Raw genomic sequence first — 18,984 nt, 5'->3', positions numbered from 1 at the left:
TAGTTGTGACACACGTGACTCCTGAAAGCAAGGTTACAACAACACAATATGAAATGGTGACAGATGTGCCATATTAGTGTCGTCACAATCATGCACTGCAGAGCTGCTTCTAGGACAAGTGTTGTTCTAGAGTGAAAGCAAAAAAAGACACCACCAGATAATAAATACAATACACTTTAATCTTCATGACGTGTCACTTGTGCTGTAGTAAGCACAACGCAAATTCAGATATACGTACAAACACTTAAAAGTGCTACAACAAGTTAAAACAAGAAAGTGAGAGGAGGAGGTGGAGGGATGGGGAGGAGTGTAGACTTGTGGCTGCCTATGACTGCTTTGACACACCAGCAACAGGCTGTGCAAAAAAGGAAAAGGGAAACAGAGGCAATGAAACTACGAGGTTTATATTAGCGGAGAATGAAAAAAAGACGCTGCAATTGCCACATTTCTTACTCTCATTTATGCTAAAAACCCACCAACGGACAGCGGTGCTCGACGGAAACAAGATCACTACAGCGACATATCACAAGCATTTGCTTTTGAATGGCTTAATGGAGCACCAACATGATCAAAAGTGCTGCTTTGGAACGGGGCAGGCGGTCTTCAAATTTGGTGATGCACAATGAACGGCTGAGTGCATGTATAGATCCCCAAGAAATAATTGATAACGGTGGTAGCTTCCTCGCTTCTGTCATGACCGGTAACAAACCCAGAGGTGTCTGACCGCGACACCCTGCTTCGATCCTGTCATTGGTGACCGGTGGTACACAAAAGCAAGACGGCGCACCATTCTTGTGCAGTTTTTTTTTCTCAAAAGCAGATAAAGACCTGCTTTCGATAGTTGTCGCCGTCTTTCTTTTTTTCCCTCCCTTAAATTTTAAGTGGCCTCATATATCTATTGATGATAGAATGCGGACACCCATTCGATTGGTTTTTGGGTGATGGAGGGAGGCAATGCTTTCCAACATCCCCACACGACCAGCGACAATAGGGAGGCCTTGATGCTGAGCTTGAGCACCTTGGACGGTAGTGAAGGTTCCGGAATTCTGGAATTAATTAAAAAATAACATGAAAACATTACTGGCAATGTATGTACATGCAAACACACACAAATGACTTCAGAAGTGTGTGCTACACCACGCTTTTATTCCTAGAAATTTCCATGGAAACCACGACAATGTCAGCATGAGCACCAACTCCCGTCAATGCAGGCCTTTTTTTCACAGTGCTCTAATCACCGAGTGGCTGCGCTTACTGTGTTATGAAATACATGAACATCCAAGGATAAAAATTCTGCATTGCATATGAAGCACGGTTCTAAGGTACCATCCTTATTGAGATTAAAAATTTTGTAAATAACGAAAAAAAAAGACCTCACGTTACATTTGTGCAAGCATACTTTAGATAGTAATGTGATGCAATGAGCACAACAAAACAACTGCTTTCACCTGTTTGTTTCTAATGTTTCTTGACTGAGTGATTGATTAGCAACTTCTAAGGTTTAACATTCAAAAGCAATGCAGGAGCCATGAAAGAGATGTTACAGTGAACTGCTGATTTTTTGGACATGCTAGAAAATTCGGATGCTTTCACGGCACCACCACAAGCCTCATAGACGCCAAAGTAAAAACACATTTGAAATTTCGGACTCTGAAACTCTTCAGCATCCAATTTTTCGGACTTCCTGCCCAAACTCCAGGTCCGAAACAGCATTAACCCTTTGAGGGTCGAATTTTCTTGTGAAATCCAGTCCAAAAATGTGTAATTTTTTTATTGCTGAAATAAAATTTTCACACGATTCTATTAAAAAGAAATTGTCTAAAATTTTTTATTGTGATCGTAAAGTGACAAAAAATCATTTTTGTTGTTACATACACATGGTTTATTCGTAGTAAAATCAAGCAAAATCCTAAACAAAAAACTTGAACAGTTTTTTATAAATAAAAATTATGCATTGTATAAAACATAGCTCACAGACATACAAATATAAGTGCACCAGAGTACCTTTCCGGTTAAAAATGTTCGTGCTCTAACACCAAATACTTTTCAGCATGTGATAAGTCTTTGAAGCATGGCTCGCCGCGCACGCTTTTCAGATGTCACTCTTTGATCGTCATCGGAGTCTGAACTCGTCAAAAAATCCTCGTCTGACAACCTGAAATCCAATGAATCAGATTCTGATTCGGCACTTGGGGAACAGTCCGTATCAGAAGAATCGCTGCTCGACTCACCGGCAGCAGAGCAACCAGCACGCGCTTCCATAGCGTAAGCGAACTGCGTCAGTGAGCGCACAAAAGACAACTCTATGGTTGTGCGCCCGGTCGGAAAGCAAAACGAGTGAAAAAGCTACAGTAATCCTTCGTCTTATCGCCAACAAGACGTAGTTAGTTTTTCCGAGACCCCAAAACAGGAAGCGCAATCATGGCGGTGTCGTTTGTGTAATTTAGTGACGCACGGAAACAGATGTAATCGCGCTCCGGAGAGCAATAAACAAGAGAGTAACAAGCGGTCACCCTTTGAGAGATTAGAAACCAAACAGCCATCAGCTTTGCGAGTGCAAGAAGCGAAAACTACCCGAAGGACGAAACCGAAACCACTTGGACCACGTGTGCCGCTTTGGAAAGAAAAAAAAAAAGAAAAAAAAGACTGAGACACATCGGTGCATGGAAGTGCATCGGTGCAATATAAAAATTCCACATAGTATTCCCAAAGCGTGGCAGCACATACCAAGCAAGAGAAATGATCGAAGAAGGCGCGCATTTGAAACCAACCACTCCACGGGCGCGCTCGGTTGCGCAAGCGAGAGTCGCCGCGCCGTTTTGTGAAGCATAAGAAAAGCAACAACGGAGAGACATCGGCGCATGAAAAAAATTCCACGTATTCTCGAAGCGTGGCAGCACGTGCAAAGCAAGAGAAATGATCGAAAATGGCGCGCACTTTAAACCAGCTGCACCACGAACATGCTCGGATGGGCAAGCGATAGCCGGCGCGCCGTTTTGGGACGCAAAAAAAAAAAAAAATACAACGGAGAGACATCGGCGCATGAAAAAAATTCCACGTATTCCCGAAGCGTGGCAGCACAGGCCAAGCAAGATCGAAAAAGGTGCGCGTTTTATAAATAAACGCTATGCCGTACATGTACGGCGAAAACCCTCAAGGGGTTAATTGAAGACCCCACCTCTGCCGCGTCTATCATCTCGCAAGTTCAAACCAGCGCCTTCGCGATCCGATCTGTTTACGGCCGTGGCACTGTCCGAAAGTCAGCTTTGCCGCAATGCGTACGTGTTATGGGGTGAAGTAGACCAAAAATCCGATAGAGCCACGGTCACAGCGCATTGCGGCAATGTCTTCATGGATAAGCAGCAGAAATGCACGGAGGCGTGATGCCGGCAGGCGGCAAACACACCAGTATGACTTAATTGCTGACAGCCCTTTATGATAAGCGCCTTGAGTTAAGTGCTCGGTAGTGCATGTGAACTAGTGAAGTTGTGAGCGTACTAAATGCGCCACGCCGCCATTCATGCTGCCTCTTCGTGCGAGATGGCTAAGTGAGCCGCACAGATGTGCTGCCTTCACGAACAAAAGTAGCTCGCCATCGCCACGCCCGTGTGCGGTCAAGAATGGAGTGGGGATAACGAACACTTTCACAGCAAATGCGTGCGTACGGTACAGCAAGCGTCCCGGCAGTTACGGTGCACGGCAGCATAGTAGGCAACGTGTTGCACACAACTACGAACGATCAGCTCACGCGGCAGCAAATTCTGTGTGTCGGCGGAGATTTTCGAGCAGCAGCGCATCATTTACGTGCGTGCATGCATTAGGAAAGCATCCTCCGCCACAGCCTTTGTGCTTCGCGTCATCATTTCCAAACGCTCCATGTGAGAGAGCCGTAATATTTTCCACATTTTGATGGTACCAGCAGCCTTCCTCATGAGACGCAAATTTGCAAGTGGCGGTTGGCACATTAAGCAGGGTTTGCAGCAGGTACCAAATGTATTCACAAGAGCCTGGGCACGCACCAAAAGTCCTGATGAGTGTACTGGGAGGCATAGAAGGCATTTCAGACGTGGCTGTGGCAGTTTGACTGCTTGGGCGAAATAAAAAGGCATGAATTCATTTATTCTGACTGCCCCATTTTTCAGATGATTTCGCGGTCCCTAGGGTGTCCGAAAAATCGGACGTTGACTGTAATTATGATTACCTGGCTTTTTTTATTGTGTTTAGAACACTGAAACTAGACTGTCCATAGTCAAATAAAGTTGCAGTAACAATCCAAACCACAGCAAACAAGAGCAAAGCTTACCTCATAATGGGAGGAATGTCAACGTCGGACACCTTGTCCCAGTTCTCCACTATGCCAGGAACATGGCCGATGCCCACGACACCAACCACAACTATCGGCTGCTCACCTGCACATCCGATTAGCAAACAATTTATTAAACAGAGCAAAAATCAGCTGTGCTATTTGGACATGTGCAACCCCGATTCCAGTCAAATCTCAATATAACAAACCACAATTTTACGAATTCCACAATATAAAGGACCGTCCTATTCTTCCTATCCTAGCTCCATTGAAAGCTACATTTTCGCATAATTTAGCAAAGTAACGTTGCACTGCACTTTCAGTTCAATGAAATCCTCGTGCATCGCATGCACACGCCTGGTCCCTCCATGACAAATGAAAGATTGGTAAATGTTGTTCGAGAACGAATCACCTTTTCGCAGATGACCTTTCATGCGATAGTTGGTGGCAGGCAGCAAAAAATAACCGTCAGGCAAACAAAATGAAACGCAATGGATTGTTATCACATAAGTGCGCCCCTAAACTCAAAGTATGGCAAAAACAATGCTAGGGTGTAAAAGTTCTTCTGCACTATCAGTAGCAAGGCTGCGACTTTGGCATTACACCCATATAGAAATGCATGAATGGTGACCACTGACGAATGCATAAGTGTGACTTATCGCTGACAATTCTATCACAATAATTGCCTTCAGCTTTGTGCTCTGCAGTGTGTGTGGCATAGAGTCACTGTAAGCATACTACATGCTTTTAATAGTAATAATACTGATATAACAAAGTTTTTTGCTGCAAGTGTAACTTCATTATATCGAGACTTCACTGTATTCAAATCTCACCGATTATTCTCAGACAGTTTTATATATAGTACCAAAGTGCAGAACACTTTATGATGTTTAATATCCCAAAAATACACAATTAGGTACAGAGAATGATGTATGGACAACCATGGACAAATTTTAACCACGTGGGGCTCTTCAATGTGCACTTGCAGCACGATACAAGATTGTTCTTGCATTCCAGTCACACTGGAATGCAGCTGCCATGGCCAGGGACTGAACCTGCAAGAATCTCAGAAGCACTTTCTGATGCTCACTCATTTCTGATCCCACTGCTGTTGTCTGCTTTACCACAACACTAGTATCAATATGAAGTCACATGGCGTTTCAAGAAAAAAAAAACATTTTTAAATAAAGTTGTTTCCATCCATATGGAAAAGCCAGCCAAACAAAATACAGCAAAGGAATCATGCACTTAGGGATCTTTAGGAAATACTCAACTCACCATTGACGTTGCTCATGCAAGGCATGGGGCTGGCAGCGAGTCGTAGGGAGTAGGCTAGGAAGATGTCCCGCTCCTTCACAAACACTTTGCTCAGGGCTGGGAATTCGCCTGTCATCTCGGCGAGCATTTCCTCCAGCAAGTCCTGCTTCTTGCAGCGTTCAACCTCCTCCTTGCTGCAATATGCCAAAAACATGTTCACAACATTATATATCAATGTCTTCCGCACGAACACAAAACTTAGAGAAACCAGGCATGAGATCGCAACGTCTGGCTGTGGGATGATTGTATGGCGAAGCAATTTCACATCAGATGCAATTTGATAACCATGTTATTAGCACACACCGACCACTTTTCCACTACATATGGAGAAAAAACCAATGGAGGAGTACAGTTATTAGTAGTCTTTCTACACAAAAATGCTCGAAGCGCTTGCTCATTGGATTGCGAGGCTCGTGTCGGAAACCACAGGCTCATGATTAGACATTCAAGCGTAAAGTTTACCATACTTAGAATGTAGAGCACTGAAGTTGCCAGTGTGGGCATTGGAAGACAATTTATTTGCCGCACCAAAACACAATGTCTGTCTTGGACCACACAATAACAAAAGGGGTGGGTTGCGAGGTTTTGACACTTGCAATGCAAAAAGAAGCAGAGCAGTTTACTTGCCTGATTGGCTCTTTGGCTGTGATCATGTGCCAGGCCAGGCGCAGCTTCTGCCAGACGCTCAGCGCAGCCAACGCTCTCTGAAGTGTGATCTGCAGGGGCCGATCTCCGAGGTGGATCAGGCAGCCCCTCACTTTCTCGGCCTAATGATTGCAATGAACAAAAGGAGGGGAGGAAAAGGTAAAAAAAAAAGGAAACACCAGGCCATGTGTACATTAAAATTATAAGGTTTGTGGGATCGGAAAAGAGCCACGCTCATGGAACACACGGACACAGTCACACTGTCGAGCAAAAGAACACGCGGACCCTTATCAACTGCTTTTACAACGGCGAGCTTGCCAGCCGAATCTAACAAATAACTGGTAACATGACAAATAATGCAATATAATTAGGGGTGTGCGAATATTCAAAATTTCGAATCTTTTCGAATAGGGTTTGCTATTCGATTTGATTCGCACTAAATTTTACTATTCGAACTTCCCAAAAACAAATACAGTCAACGTCAGATTGAAAGTGACCCCCTCAGATTTTCAATATGCTTCACCTCATTACATTCTCGTATTGCGGCAAATCTGCCTTTCAAGCGCCGTTACGGTCGAACTTTGCCAAGACACAACGTCCGATTGGAAGTGGTCCCTAAGTTTTCAATATGCTTCACCTCATCACACCCCGGTATTGCGGCATAGCTGCCTTTCAAGCTCCGTTACGGTCGAACTTTGCTAATACACAGTCAACGTCCGATTGAAAGTGGTCCATAGATTTTTCAATATGCTTCACCTCATCACACCGCGGTATTGCGGCAAAACTGCCTTTAAAGCTCCGTTACGGTCGAACTTTGCTAATACACAACGTCCGATTGAAAGTGGTCCATAGATTTTTCAACGTGCTTCCCCTCATCACACCGCAATATTGCGGCAAAGCTGCCTTTCAAACTCCCTTACGGTCGAACTTTGCCAAGACACAGTCAACGTCCGAGTGGAAGTGGTCCCTAGATTTTCAATATGCTTTACCCCATCACACCCCCGTATTGCGGCAAAGCTGCCTTTCAAGCTCCGCTACGGTCGCAAGTGTATTAACTCAAGAAAACGCTGGTTCCAAAATGGAGATGAAAGATGTGGCAGAGATGGGGGCTCAATTAATGCTGCTTTGGACCTAAAATTTCGGCAAGAAGTCCGAAAAATCGGACGCCGAAGCTTTTTAGCATTCAAAATTTCAAATGTTCTTATATATCAATGTCTACGAGGCAGATTTGGAACTCCGGACTTGAAGGGAGCACACCCTTGTCCGCCACATCAGTTGGGCTTCCAAAGAAGTTGAAAGAGGAGGAGAGGCTGAGGAAATGACATCTTTGCCTATCACGTGTAAAGTGTTGTCGGCAACACTTTGGTTGCACCAAATCATGTACATAAATACAATTCGGCCTCTACATTGCCTCATTCTTGATAGGAACACTATGAAACACCACCCCACCAGTGCTTCATCAACCTAGCAAAAAGAAACACTTTCACGTTGCTATCTCATAAGAATATGCTTAGGAATCCTCTCTAACTGCAATTTCGCTTCAAAGTATTAAAAAAATATTCTAGAAATATTCGAGAAATATTCGATTCGATTCGCACTCAAACTTCAATATTCGAATTCGCTTCGCACCAAAAATTTTGCTATTCACACAGCTCGAAATATAATGCTAATACAACACACACAGAACACAACACACAAAATGTACTGCAAATGCGGTGTCGCCGTCGTCCGAATCACCCCAGGAGCCCACAGGAACGAGTCGCGGTATCGTCCCCGCGGACCTCCCGCGAGAGACATCCGTCCATGGCCACGCCAAACCCCAAAAAGAGACAAACAGCTCTTCCCCAAGCACCTGGATAACCTCGATCCCGCCAGGCGGCACTGCTGGCGCCACCGTGCCACCTCTCACTCGGTGGTGTTTAAGCAAACTACGACTAATCCACCGGATGCGCAAGCGCCATGAGGTGAAAACGACTTTACAGGGGGCGATAGCACCACCACAGGTTTAACAAAACAAAGCAATTAACGGCCTATAAGAGACTGTCGATGGTTCCTTAGTGTGCACCCAACGCACAGTGCATGAGCATTCTTTTATTCTGCCCCCATCCCAATGTAGACACATTGTCAAGGAATTGGACTCGCAACCACATGCCTAACAGCGCAACACCGTGGTTGCCGCGTTATCACGGTAAGTAATGCTATGCCATCTCAGAGATTAAACGTCATTTTACTTCATTCTTAGTTGCGATTATCACTAAAGTTCAACCAGCACAGTCGTGCAAACTATGATGGCTGACAGTAGGTTGAACAGCAGGTAACAGTGGTAAAAATGCTGAGGGAACAAAACAGTCAATACAGCCGCTTGAACACAGCAGCTTGAACTCGGCTAGCTGATACTAGGCAATAACGTCTCCTCGCGATAAGGGCTCAGAAAGCAGCGTTAGTTCGGGGTGCATGACAGAGCTCCATGCATCAGGCCAGAGATAAAAATTGAAAAGCCATGATCGCAACTGCAAGAAACTCACCTCTTGCACCGCTCTGCGAAACTCTCCGCCGGGCGCCATCCCTAGTTGTCGCGTAAGGTGCGCAGACATGCTGAGTAAGAGAATGTACATGATGCCCTGGACGAGGCCGTTCTGAGGAGAAGAAAGAAAGTGTGTTTCAGGCATGCACCATTCACGGATGGAAAGTGCTGCACTTTCGTGCAACATTCAAAACAAGACTGCTGCAACTGTGATTCACTGACTACATTCACTGTACGTGTACTCCCAACGTTCACTCATTATACCCACAATACTCTTTACACTTTGCAAAGTATCGTTTGAAGAAAGCTTTTCCTGTGTAATGCAAAACAACCCGTTTGGGAGAACTATGCCTTTTGCTATATCACTTTTGCTATTCTATGTTTTGTCTTGCCTCACCAAATGCAATTACTACTACTGTATATAGTACTAATGAGAAGGCTGTCCAACCTCCCCATCCCCTCACCCCCACGTGAATTTGACGGGTGCAGACCTTGCACAGGACCGAATCTCTTGGTCTAATTTTTTTTTGTTCCCAACCACGAGCATGAAATTTAATGCAATCCTCCATGCGAACCCATCATTGCAAAAATGAATGCTACCCTTTTCGTAATAGCTTCATCGGTTCGTTCATGCAAGCCATGCATTTGGCTATTCACCTTCGCTTCTTACTGCTGCTCAGTTCACGAACACATTCATGGAACATGTCAGTGCCATTAATGGCAATGAAAATTCCTGCTTTAAAACTCTTCGGTATCGCTTCTGAAAACACCAATTATCACACGCTAAGGCCACTAAGACATTGGGGCACTGATGCAGGTCTGTATCATAATTTCCTTTGCCTCGTGTTCAGTTTATGACTCTCTTGTACAATGTAGTGGCTGCTCTAACAAATAATAATTCTGGGGTTGAACGTCCCAAAACCAGGATATGATTATGAGAGACGCCGTAGTGGAGGGCTCCAGAAATTTTGACCACCTGGGGTTCTTTAACGCGCACCTAAATTCAAGTACGCGGGCCTCAAACATTTTCACCTCCATCGAAAATGCAGCTGCCGCGGCCGGGATTCAATCCTGCGACCTTCGAGTCAGCAGTCGAGCGCCATAACCACTAGACCACCGTGGCGAGGCGTGCTCTAACACAGTGCTCACACTTCGTGCTTTGACTTCTGCAGTTTGTCGACCTGACTGCAAAGCTGGTAAGAACGTACAGTAGTATCTCGATCAATGGACTTAATCCACTTGAATGGAACCGCCGCTTAAATGGAACAACTGCATCTAACTTGGATGGTGTTGTATATTAACAGCTGTACCTCTATGTACACCCCTCTCAGTAAATAAAACTCCTTTTAAATGGAATGTTTTCCCTATCCTTTTAGGTTATATTAAACTGAATTCTAGGTGCATTTTTAGAAGGGAAGGTCTCATATTTAAAATCAGTTGACACGCCTCTCTTTTCAAATTTTATTAATACGCTTTAAATTATGGTAGTCTCGACACGATGACAGTCATTACTAGGAGATATTACAGGTGCAGCCTATGCTGTCAACTTACAGTGACAATACGAATATATACAGATGAAATGTCACCACAACTACCTTAATACTATCATAAAAGTTACGCACCATATCTCAACTCTCATCTCTAACACCACTTATTCAAGTCACGTCAAAAATACAAGTATTCATATTATGGAAGAACAAGGATTGTAGTGTTATCCAAACAGCAAACAGCACACCAAAACAAACAAACAAACCAGACAAAATTTAGGTGCTGTAGGTCAGCTTGCTGCTAGAAAAGTTATCGGACACTAACCTGCTTGATTGTCGTCATCATTTTCTCCATATTCATGCTCTGGGACTCTCTGAGAATAACCTCCTCGTCAAAGGACAATATGTTTAGCCGACTCTTGCAGAGTTCTATCAAAACAACATCTGGCTGAGTCTCTTGGATTGTCTGGAATAGAAGAGCATGCGAATGAAACAACGTGAAAGTTAATGCCTCGCAAAGGATCCTTCTGTAAAATGTTCCGCGCTATTGTTGGTAGCTTTTAAAAAGCAACTGCTATTTTTGGCTGCATTTGAGAACTACTGTGGAGTGAATTAGCTTCTGTGCCAAGGAATACACTCTACAACTACAATCTGTAGCTGACACGAAGCACGGACACAAAATTGCTATGTAATCAACTGCTTTGACCCGAGTGATTTTATTACCATTTGATTTATCATTACTTTTGATTTTAATTGAACTGTGCTTAACTTATAATAAACCCCTCAGATAAGTGAAAATTCTGGGCAATCTTAACCCATATATGCCCAGAGTCCTATATGTAGGACTCTGGGCATATATGGGTTAAACAATGTTCTCAGTTGCAGTCAGCCTGCTATGCTTTCGATGCAATACGAAAAGCTACAACAAACCAGATTCAATCAACTAGCCTGCCTCATTTTAGACTTGACACAAACCTACCTTTGCCACATCTTCCTGACTCTCGAGACTGAAGTGTGCGGTCCCCACAAGATAGACCACGGAGCCTTCTTGCGTCTTCAACACCGTCACGGTTTCGGGAAGCTCCGGGTTCTCCTTGCGAACCCTCTTCACAGCAATCGGCATCGTGTGCCTGGAGTCACCGCCAACGTTTCTTAGCTCCAAGCCTTCGCCGGCACCTTCCGATTCTGTCTCGGACTGTACATCTTCTGTACACAGACCACGGGGAGGAAAATTCAAGGACTCGTGTATCATTAGACGGAGACAGTCAAGTGATGTGTGTAGATCTCGCTGATACTGCAATGTCGTGGCAAAAAATGCCGACCATTCTTTATTGCTAGAGACGTGTCACCGCCTGGCTTCAGAAGGTGTCTGGTATTTTTCTAATCATCCATAGCTTATTATCGCAGTTGCGAAAAAAAAATTAATTGTGGCAAATTTTCTGAAGAACAGTCGCGTATGTGAAGCATTAGCCGCTCGTGCCATGCAATGATGGCACTAGCCAACACTAGGCAACAGCCAGTGCTAGTATGACGCAATCAGGAGTCTCTCGCTTCTCAATTGAAGTTTGTAACGGCTTCCTAACAAAGTTTTCTTGCTAAATTAATTACAGTCAACGTCCGATTTTTCGGACTCCCTAGGGACCGCGAATAGTCCGAAAAATCGGGCAGTCCGAAAAAACGAATTCATGCTTTTTTATTCCGCTCGAGCGGTCAAATCGCCACAGCGACGTCCGAAATAGCCTTAATGCGTCCCAGTACAATTATCAGGCATTTTGGTGCGCGCCCAGGCTCATCGCAAATACATTCAGTACCTGCCGTGAACCCCGCTTAACTACGTACGTGCCAACCGCCACTTTTGCATCTCGCGATGAGCGCCGCAGATAACAGCAAAGCGCGGAATAGATTACGGCTCTCTCGCATGAAGCGTTTGTAAACGATGACGTGGAAGGGCGGACGACTCGTCCGGCTTTCCCCGATGCGTGTGCACGCGCATCGCCGAATCGCCGCCGATACGCAGCATTTGCTGCCGTGTCAAGCCGATCGTTTCTAGTTGTGTGCAGCACATCGCCAACTAAGCTGACGCCGTCACTTTACTGTTGCTGTATTGTACGCACGCATTTATCATGAAAGGGTTCGCGATGCGCACTTAGTTCCTGACCGCACACGGTCGCGGCAATGGCTAGCTGGTTTCGTCCGTGAAGGCAACGCGTCTATGCGGCGCACTTAGCGGTATCGCACAAAGAGGCAGCAGGAATGGTGGCGCGGCGCATTTGGGTTCTCGCCTAATAAATGCGTGCAGTACGCATGCAACTGCGCTATGCCACGTGCACTACCGAGCAGTTAACTGAAGATGCTTATCGTAAGGGTTGTCAGCGATTAAGGCGTACTGGCGCGTCTGCCAGCTGCCGCCATCACGCCTCCGTGCATTTCCGCTGCTTATGCGCAACATCGCCGCACGACTCCGCGATAGCGGCCCCTTTGATTTTCTGGTCTGCTTCACCCCATAGCACTTCGGCTTTGCGGCAAAGCTGACTTTCAGACTCTGCTACTGTCTCAAACAGATCGACTCGCGAAAGCGCCGGTTCGAACCTACGAGATGATAGACGCGGCAGAGGTGGGGGCTTCAAATAATGCCTTTCGAACCTGCAATTTGGGCAAAAGGTCCGAAAAATCGGACGCGGAATAGCTTCAGCGTCCGAAATTTCGGACGTTCTAATACATTGACGTCTATGGGGCTGGTGACAGTGCCGCGAAAGCGTCCGAATTTTCAAGCATATCCGGAAAATCGGGCGTCCGAAAAATCGGCAGTTGACTGTAACCTTCTAGCTTACATTTTGTTGTTACATTTACTAAATGATAATATATATGTCTCACTTCACTTCCTTAGTGTTTTCTTTCTTTTTTTTTTAATTTTAGCCTGAAAGCGGCATTTTTTTTTTTTTTTTGATGAATCCAAAAGTTGCTTCTGAAACCCTGGTTTACTTCCTGCTGCTCCACAGTGAAGGAGATGGTACAAAAGCTTCAGCTTACTTTGGCCACCAATAGGAAATATTGTAATATCCCAGTAAACAATTTGTTCAGTCCAACACGAGGATGGAAAGGGGCCTGTGTTGCGCTCGTGTTAAAGCACAGCCACTGTGCACGCACTGCAACCATCTTTTTGACAACCCAGAGGCCACACAGGTTAGAACTACTACTATGAAAAGTCTGGGGAGCTTATCACGCATTCTCTGAACTGTGCCAGCTCTACAACAAGGACTACCGAAACGCGAACACAATTCGTGACGACTGAAAACTCCTTGGCATATTAATAAAGATAATGTAGCAGCGTGCTGTGGTGTCTAGTTATCCTCTTTTCCGATACTTTGTCATGTTTTCTATCGTATCCAAAACAATGCAGAGTGTAGCCACACCACAGTCCAGCTTATGCATTGCTTCTGATTTGTGTGTCACACACTTAAGAAATCGAAACAAAGATGTACAAGGGAAGACAGATAGAGGCTTGTAGGGACGAGTTGTAGGTATGAGTGTGGACGAGGAACAAGAAATGTTTCTGAAGCCAACACTTCGGCAAGGGGGCTTGTCTCGTCCCTTTGTTGATACATTGGCTCCACCACATTCCTAGTTCGACATATCAGTATTTAACAAGTGAGTCGTACCCGTATCTCTTGAGAGAAAGCTGTCCTCCTCAGAGTCACCATCGGCCGTTTCCTCGCCAATGTCACCTTCATCTGCAGTAGAGAAGTGCTCCGGCGACGATACTGTCTTGGAGTGGTCTCCCTCGCCGTTGGCTGTAAGGAGTGAAAGGCTCTTCTCCGAGTCAGATGCGTCCTGACGCTTTGCGGGACTACCGTTGACAGAGCCGAGCACGTTGCCTTCCACGTTTGAGCTTCCGCTGCCGTCGCCCGTGAGCGAGACACTCGTGAGCGTCTTCAGGGCGCCTGCGGCTGGGCCGTTCGCCTTAGCATCGCCTGTCGCCTTGTCAACAGATGCCGATAGGCTCGCAGCTGAAATGAGATACAGGTACAGAACAATGTAGAGCTCAAAGTTGTAAAGGTTTCAAGACTCCGTGAAACTCCAAAGCACGAGAAAGTGAGCACTAATGCTTATGCGACAAGGGCAAAGCATAAGGCCAGGACGAGAGACCAAAACAAAGGCAAGCACTGCTTCCTATACTCGGTCGGGGACAGCTCATCTTGGCAGTGGAGCGAAGGCTACGGAGATGGGGCTTCCACACATTCATGTTACTCCACTAGTAGTGTGGCAGCGTGCAGCTGATTTTAATTCCAGTTTTGTTTTATGCTTGCTCAGTGTTAACGTAATTAGAAAAACATATACGTGAAAAATGTGAATGTGAGAAAGACATTTCGATTGTTCAGTGCACATTTCAGCATCACCTTACGAGTATATTTTTCTTGGAGAACTAAACGGCAAGTTTGCAGCTGCACACAAACCAACACACGTCAGGGACACAATGTTTGCTTCACAAAACAGGCATGCAGAAAATGTGGTGCTGTCTAAGAAATGGAAAATATTCTTATAAGGTGAATAATAATTACCTACTATTTCCTATAACTGTTTGAGTGTCATATTTAATAAAGCGGCATTTATTTGAGCAAGGCAAACGAGAAAATTATCATTAAAATTGGGTACTATTTCTTGGTGCACTAGCAGGCATTATGTTTAAGCTCTAGAGCTTACACAGCACCGCCAAGAAAAGTTGTTCCCGAGTAGTGTTCCGATTTGAGCCCCCACTCCCTTATTATCAATAAATGCTCAGTCTCATATCAGGAAGTGATGAGAAATTGTTTAGCAATAAATGCTTGTCTTCATCGGCGACATTCCTTGTTTGATGGATGCTCGTTACTTCAAGCCTCCGTCTTTAATGTTTGACAGGAGAAACGTGTTCTATACTAAATTCTAAAATTAGTGAGTGGTATGCAGACAACTGTGTTCTATGCCTTTCTTTTAATCTAGTCAGAAGGTAGGAGCGCATAATCATAAGCATTAACCCTGGCAGTATAAAGCAAGCTACTGAGCACATGTGACAGAAGCACTAAAGGACACTGGCATATTACGAAACGAGTTGAAGCTGTACCTCCACTACTGCAGTTAGGGCCGAGAGATGTTGCAATGTGTCGACCATAGACCTGTGACATGGCAGCAGATTTTGCACCATTTTTAGGACACAAACGTGTTTTCTGAAGAGTGGCATATTTAGTGTAGACCACAGCAAAATGAGGAAGTCAAGAGATATAGCCAAGAGGCTTTTGTTAACGCCCCCACCAGCCGCTGACATAGACAACTGTTTCAGAAAAGAATTTCAGCTGGAACACCGCATTTTAAAACTTTCAGCATAAATGGTTGCATCAAGAGCTTGTTCTAGTCAGCAGTTCATGGGAGACTATGAGACCTGCTTTCTCTGTTCCAATGTTGCTTTTAAATATATTGCACTACCAATATAGTAACATGGCAAAATGAAAAAAAAAAAATAAGAAAAAGAAAAGAACAAGACATGTCCAAAAATGTGACCTAGGCAGAAAATTTGCGCTCAAATGTACCACTCACTTCACAGGAGAGGCCTCGTATAGCTAGTAGCTTTATCAAGGCTATTTTCAAGATTTTTCAAGATATAATGCAACCTGCTGAGATGAAGTCGCACATATGTTCGTCGTTTTGTACTTGCACAAAATGCACAAATTTTTTTCTTGCATGAACTTCTTTCATGCCTTAAAGCAACATACATAAAGTGAAACAATGAACTTAGAGCTTGTTAAGTATGATGAAAGTTTTTTTTTTTTTGTGAAACTTAAGGTCATATGATCAGTAACAGCGTGATTAACAGCATGTTGGGACTTAATATAACGCTTCATTGTGAAGTGACTGATATGATTATGACAAAAATGAGAACAAGAGGTGGCATACCAGTTCTTTCTGCAGTCATGCCATATTTAAACATTGTTGTGAAATGTTGGAAACATATTAGCGATGTCACAGGTTTCGTTAAGCTAGTTGAAACAAAGCTGCAACAAACGTCTTCTGTGTTTCTTTTTCAACTGACCTGTCGTACAAAATGTATAAATTCAGAAACCATACGAAAGTGCCACGAACGTACACTTTGGGACGCGGCTTTCGGGAGCCGAAGCGTTTGCTTGATTCCACGAGCAAAAGATTCAGACTGACAGTCCAGCAGCATAGCTGTTCTAATTTTCTTGCCGCAGAGTTAAGAATACAGTAAGTATAACTTTTAAAACACCTGGGGACAAAGGGGACACGTCTTCACTGCAACAAACGGCAATCAACACATCCACTTTTAAAGCCACTTGTGCCGATCGATCAGCCAAGATTCAGAATACAAAGGCCACCGCTAGCAGCGATCAAGCTCTCTCAGTGCGCCAGCCTTTCAGCGCCAGGAGCATATGGCGATTACTGTGGCGAAATTCACATGAACTCTAGACGAGAATAAAGTCACACGTGGCCATTGTTCGCAGCGCGTATAAAACCGCACCGGACAGCACATTACAAACTGCCAGCGCTCAAGGCACGCTCGAAAACATGCACATCGGGTGGCTGTAATGACGTGTAGTACAACATAAATGAGATTAGATGCGCACACCAACACACAAACCAAAACCTCGCCTTCTAAAAATATTACCGGCTTCTACCAAACCACAGAATTTAAAGAATGTAAACCAAACGCAAGCCCCTAACATGTTCTGTCGTTTTCGAACCCCGATCGATGCTCAAATGCTAAACTGACAGACTATTTGACAAAAAATTGTCGCGTTTCTCACCTCCTGCTGCCGTCGAGTCACCCATGTTTCTTCGCGTCGAAGTATGTGGAGACGGCCGGTAACTGGCAAGCCCCAGTTGTATAAGCAACAATTTCAAGAAAACATTGAACAAAGTAACAAAACGAAAGCTAAACGAGCTTTCTCGTAACTGGTAATGACATTCATATGAAGTAATGCAGCTTGCCAAGGCCGCGTTGACACAAATATATATTTTGTGTCGTCTTTGCCACGCTATTTCGGTTTTGGTTTCTTTTTGTTGACGGTGTAGAACGGCGCGCAGCAAATCATGCAAATGGCATTTAAAATGTGTAAGTTGCGCTTGTTCTCTTGCGCTTTACTTAGCAGAGAGCTTGTTTGAGCAGAAAGCAGGTACTCCTTTGGTACACGCCGCTGTGCACCGTCGCAGTTTCTCTCTTGCATGCATTTTTCTGCACTCTCCAAGCACACCTTGCAAAACTGTATACCCATTTTACGCATTTTGTTTTACTCATCTGTTCCATATAAATCGTCGAGCAAAATCTGATCATTCTACTTCACACAGTAACAATACTTTATTTTTGGTTGAAACAGTGCAGCAGTTGTTTATTCTGCAACTACTACGGATAAAATTCAAAACTAGATCAAATCAGAGTTCACTAGGTACTGCGGTTTAGCTGGTATATGAAGAGTGAACACCTACTCAAGCAGGAATAAACAGTGATAATTATGTACCCTCATGCATATGCAGTGTTCCTTCAAGAACAATTTCTCATCTTTTGTAAGAAAGCAAGCATGCGATTAGCATGTCTTGTTGCATCTTCATTAACCTAATGTCAATTGTGTGCAGTTTTTTTTTGCTCGTCACGAACTTCTGCCTTACTTAAAAAGTACATTAATTTGCCTCTTCAGTTATTTCAACATCTCCCGACTGTATTCCTGGAAGGTAGTTGTATGTAAGTGGACACAGCTTTTCACATGACAGCACATCCAGGCTTTCGTTCATTGCATTTACACAGAAGTATCAACTTTGGTAGTGGTGCACAATATATATGGCTCGGCGCTGTTAAACATGAGAGCTTGACCATCCACGGGAAAGTATACCAAACAATTACGGATATTTCTTATTGCTCAGTAATATTTGTTCATTGTGGACAATTTGCGCACACCACGCGAAGACACAACGAAAAAAGTTCACAAGGACCAGCGCAGTAAGAAATGACCTTTATTCCATAAGAATGCACATATATACATTCCCGATGCACCTCATAATCTCTGTGCATGAGTAACATGGCACTGTACATACCTTTACATAAAAAGGATAAAACTATTAACAGAATCGATACACTATCACATTTTCTTTAGCAAGTTAATTTCATCTTCATTCAATGCGATGGACGAATGACTAACACATGCCTCTTGAAGTCTTGAGATATGCCAAGCTTCTACAATCTCTCTTGTTGTCTGATTAGGGTGAACATACAAAACAGCAGTTTGATTACACAATGGACTACACGACTTCAATGAACAACGCCCACAGTGTAATGCTAAATGCGCGTCAGGCATTCCCTTCAGGTTGGCCAAGTGTTCTTTTAACCTTAAATTTAAACATCGGGCGGTCTGACCTATGTAGCTCCAGCCACATTTGAATGGGATCTGGTAAACTACATTTCTTTTGCAATCCACAACCTGGTGATCAGGTTGCTTCGAGCACTTAGTGATACTATTAGGCCTGTCTCCATACAGATTTGCAGCAAGGCAAACACCCCCTACTTTGTTTCTTGCCGAGAAAACTACACTCACACCATATTTAGCGGCCACCTCCTTCAAGTTTATGTGAAAAGCGATGGATGTAGGGGATCACCAAAATTTTCTTAGCCTCTCGGCTTCTTTGCACCCCCTTCTCCTCAAATTTTATGTTCTTCAATAGCGTTTCAC

The 18,984-nt window shown here is 44.2% G+C and overlaps 1 protein-coding gene across 1 annotated transcript; it reads right to left on the bottom strand.

The window, feature by feature from the left end:
• Positions 1-874: 874 nt before the first annotated feature.
• LOC119396796 (traB domain-containing protein) lies at positions 875-17,186 on the bottom strand. The gene is made up of 9 exons (XM_037664127.2): positions 17,071-17,186; positions 13,936-14,283; positions 11,256-11,482; positions 10,602-10,742; positions 8,791-8,901; positions 6,244-6,387; positions 5,582-5,750; positions 4,304-4,409; positions 875-1,046 (listed from the first exon to the last, which is right to left on the bottom strand). The coding sequence occupies exons 1-9, from the start codon at positions 17,093-17,095 to the stop codon at positions 896-898; spliced, it is 1,422 nt and encodes a 473-aa protein (XP_037520055.1). The 5' UTR covers positions 17,096-17,186; the 3' UTR covers positions 875-895.
• Positions 17,187-18,984: the final 1,798 nt, after the last annotated feature.

This window comes from Rhipicephalus sanguineus, chromosome 6, assembly GCF_013339695.2.
Source record: "Rhipicephalus sanguineus isolate Rsan-2018 chromosome 6, BIME_Rsan_1.4, whole genome shotgun sequence".
Classification (NCBI taxonomy): domain Eukaryota; kingdom Metazoa; phylum Arthropoda; class Arachnida; order Ixodida; family Ixodidae; genus Rhipicephalus; species Rhipicephalus sanguineus.
This window is presented reverse-complemented; position numbering and strand designations above follow the sequence as displayed.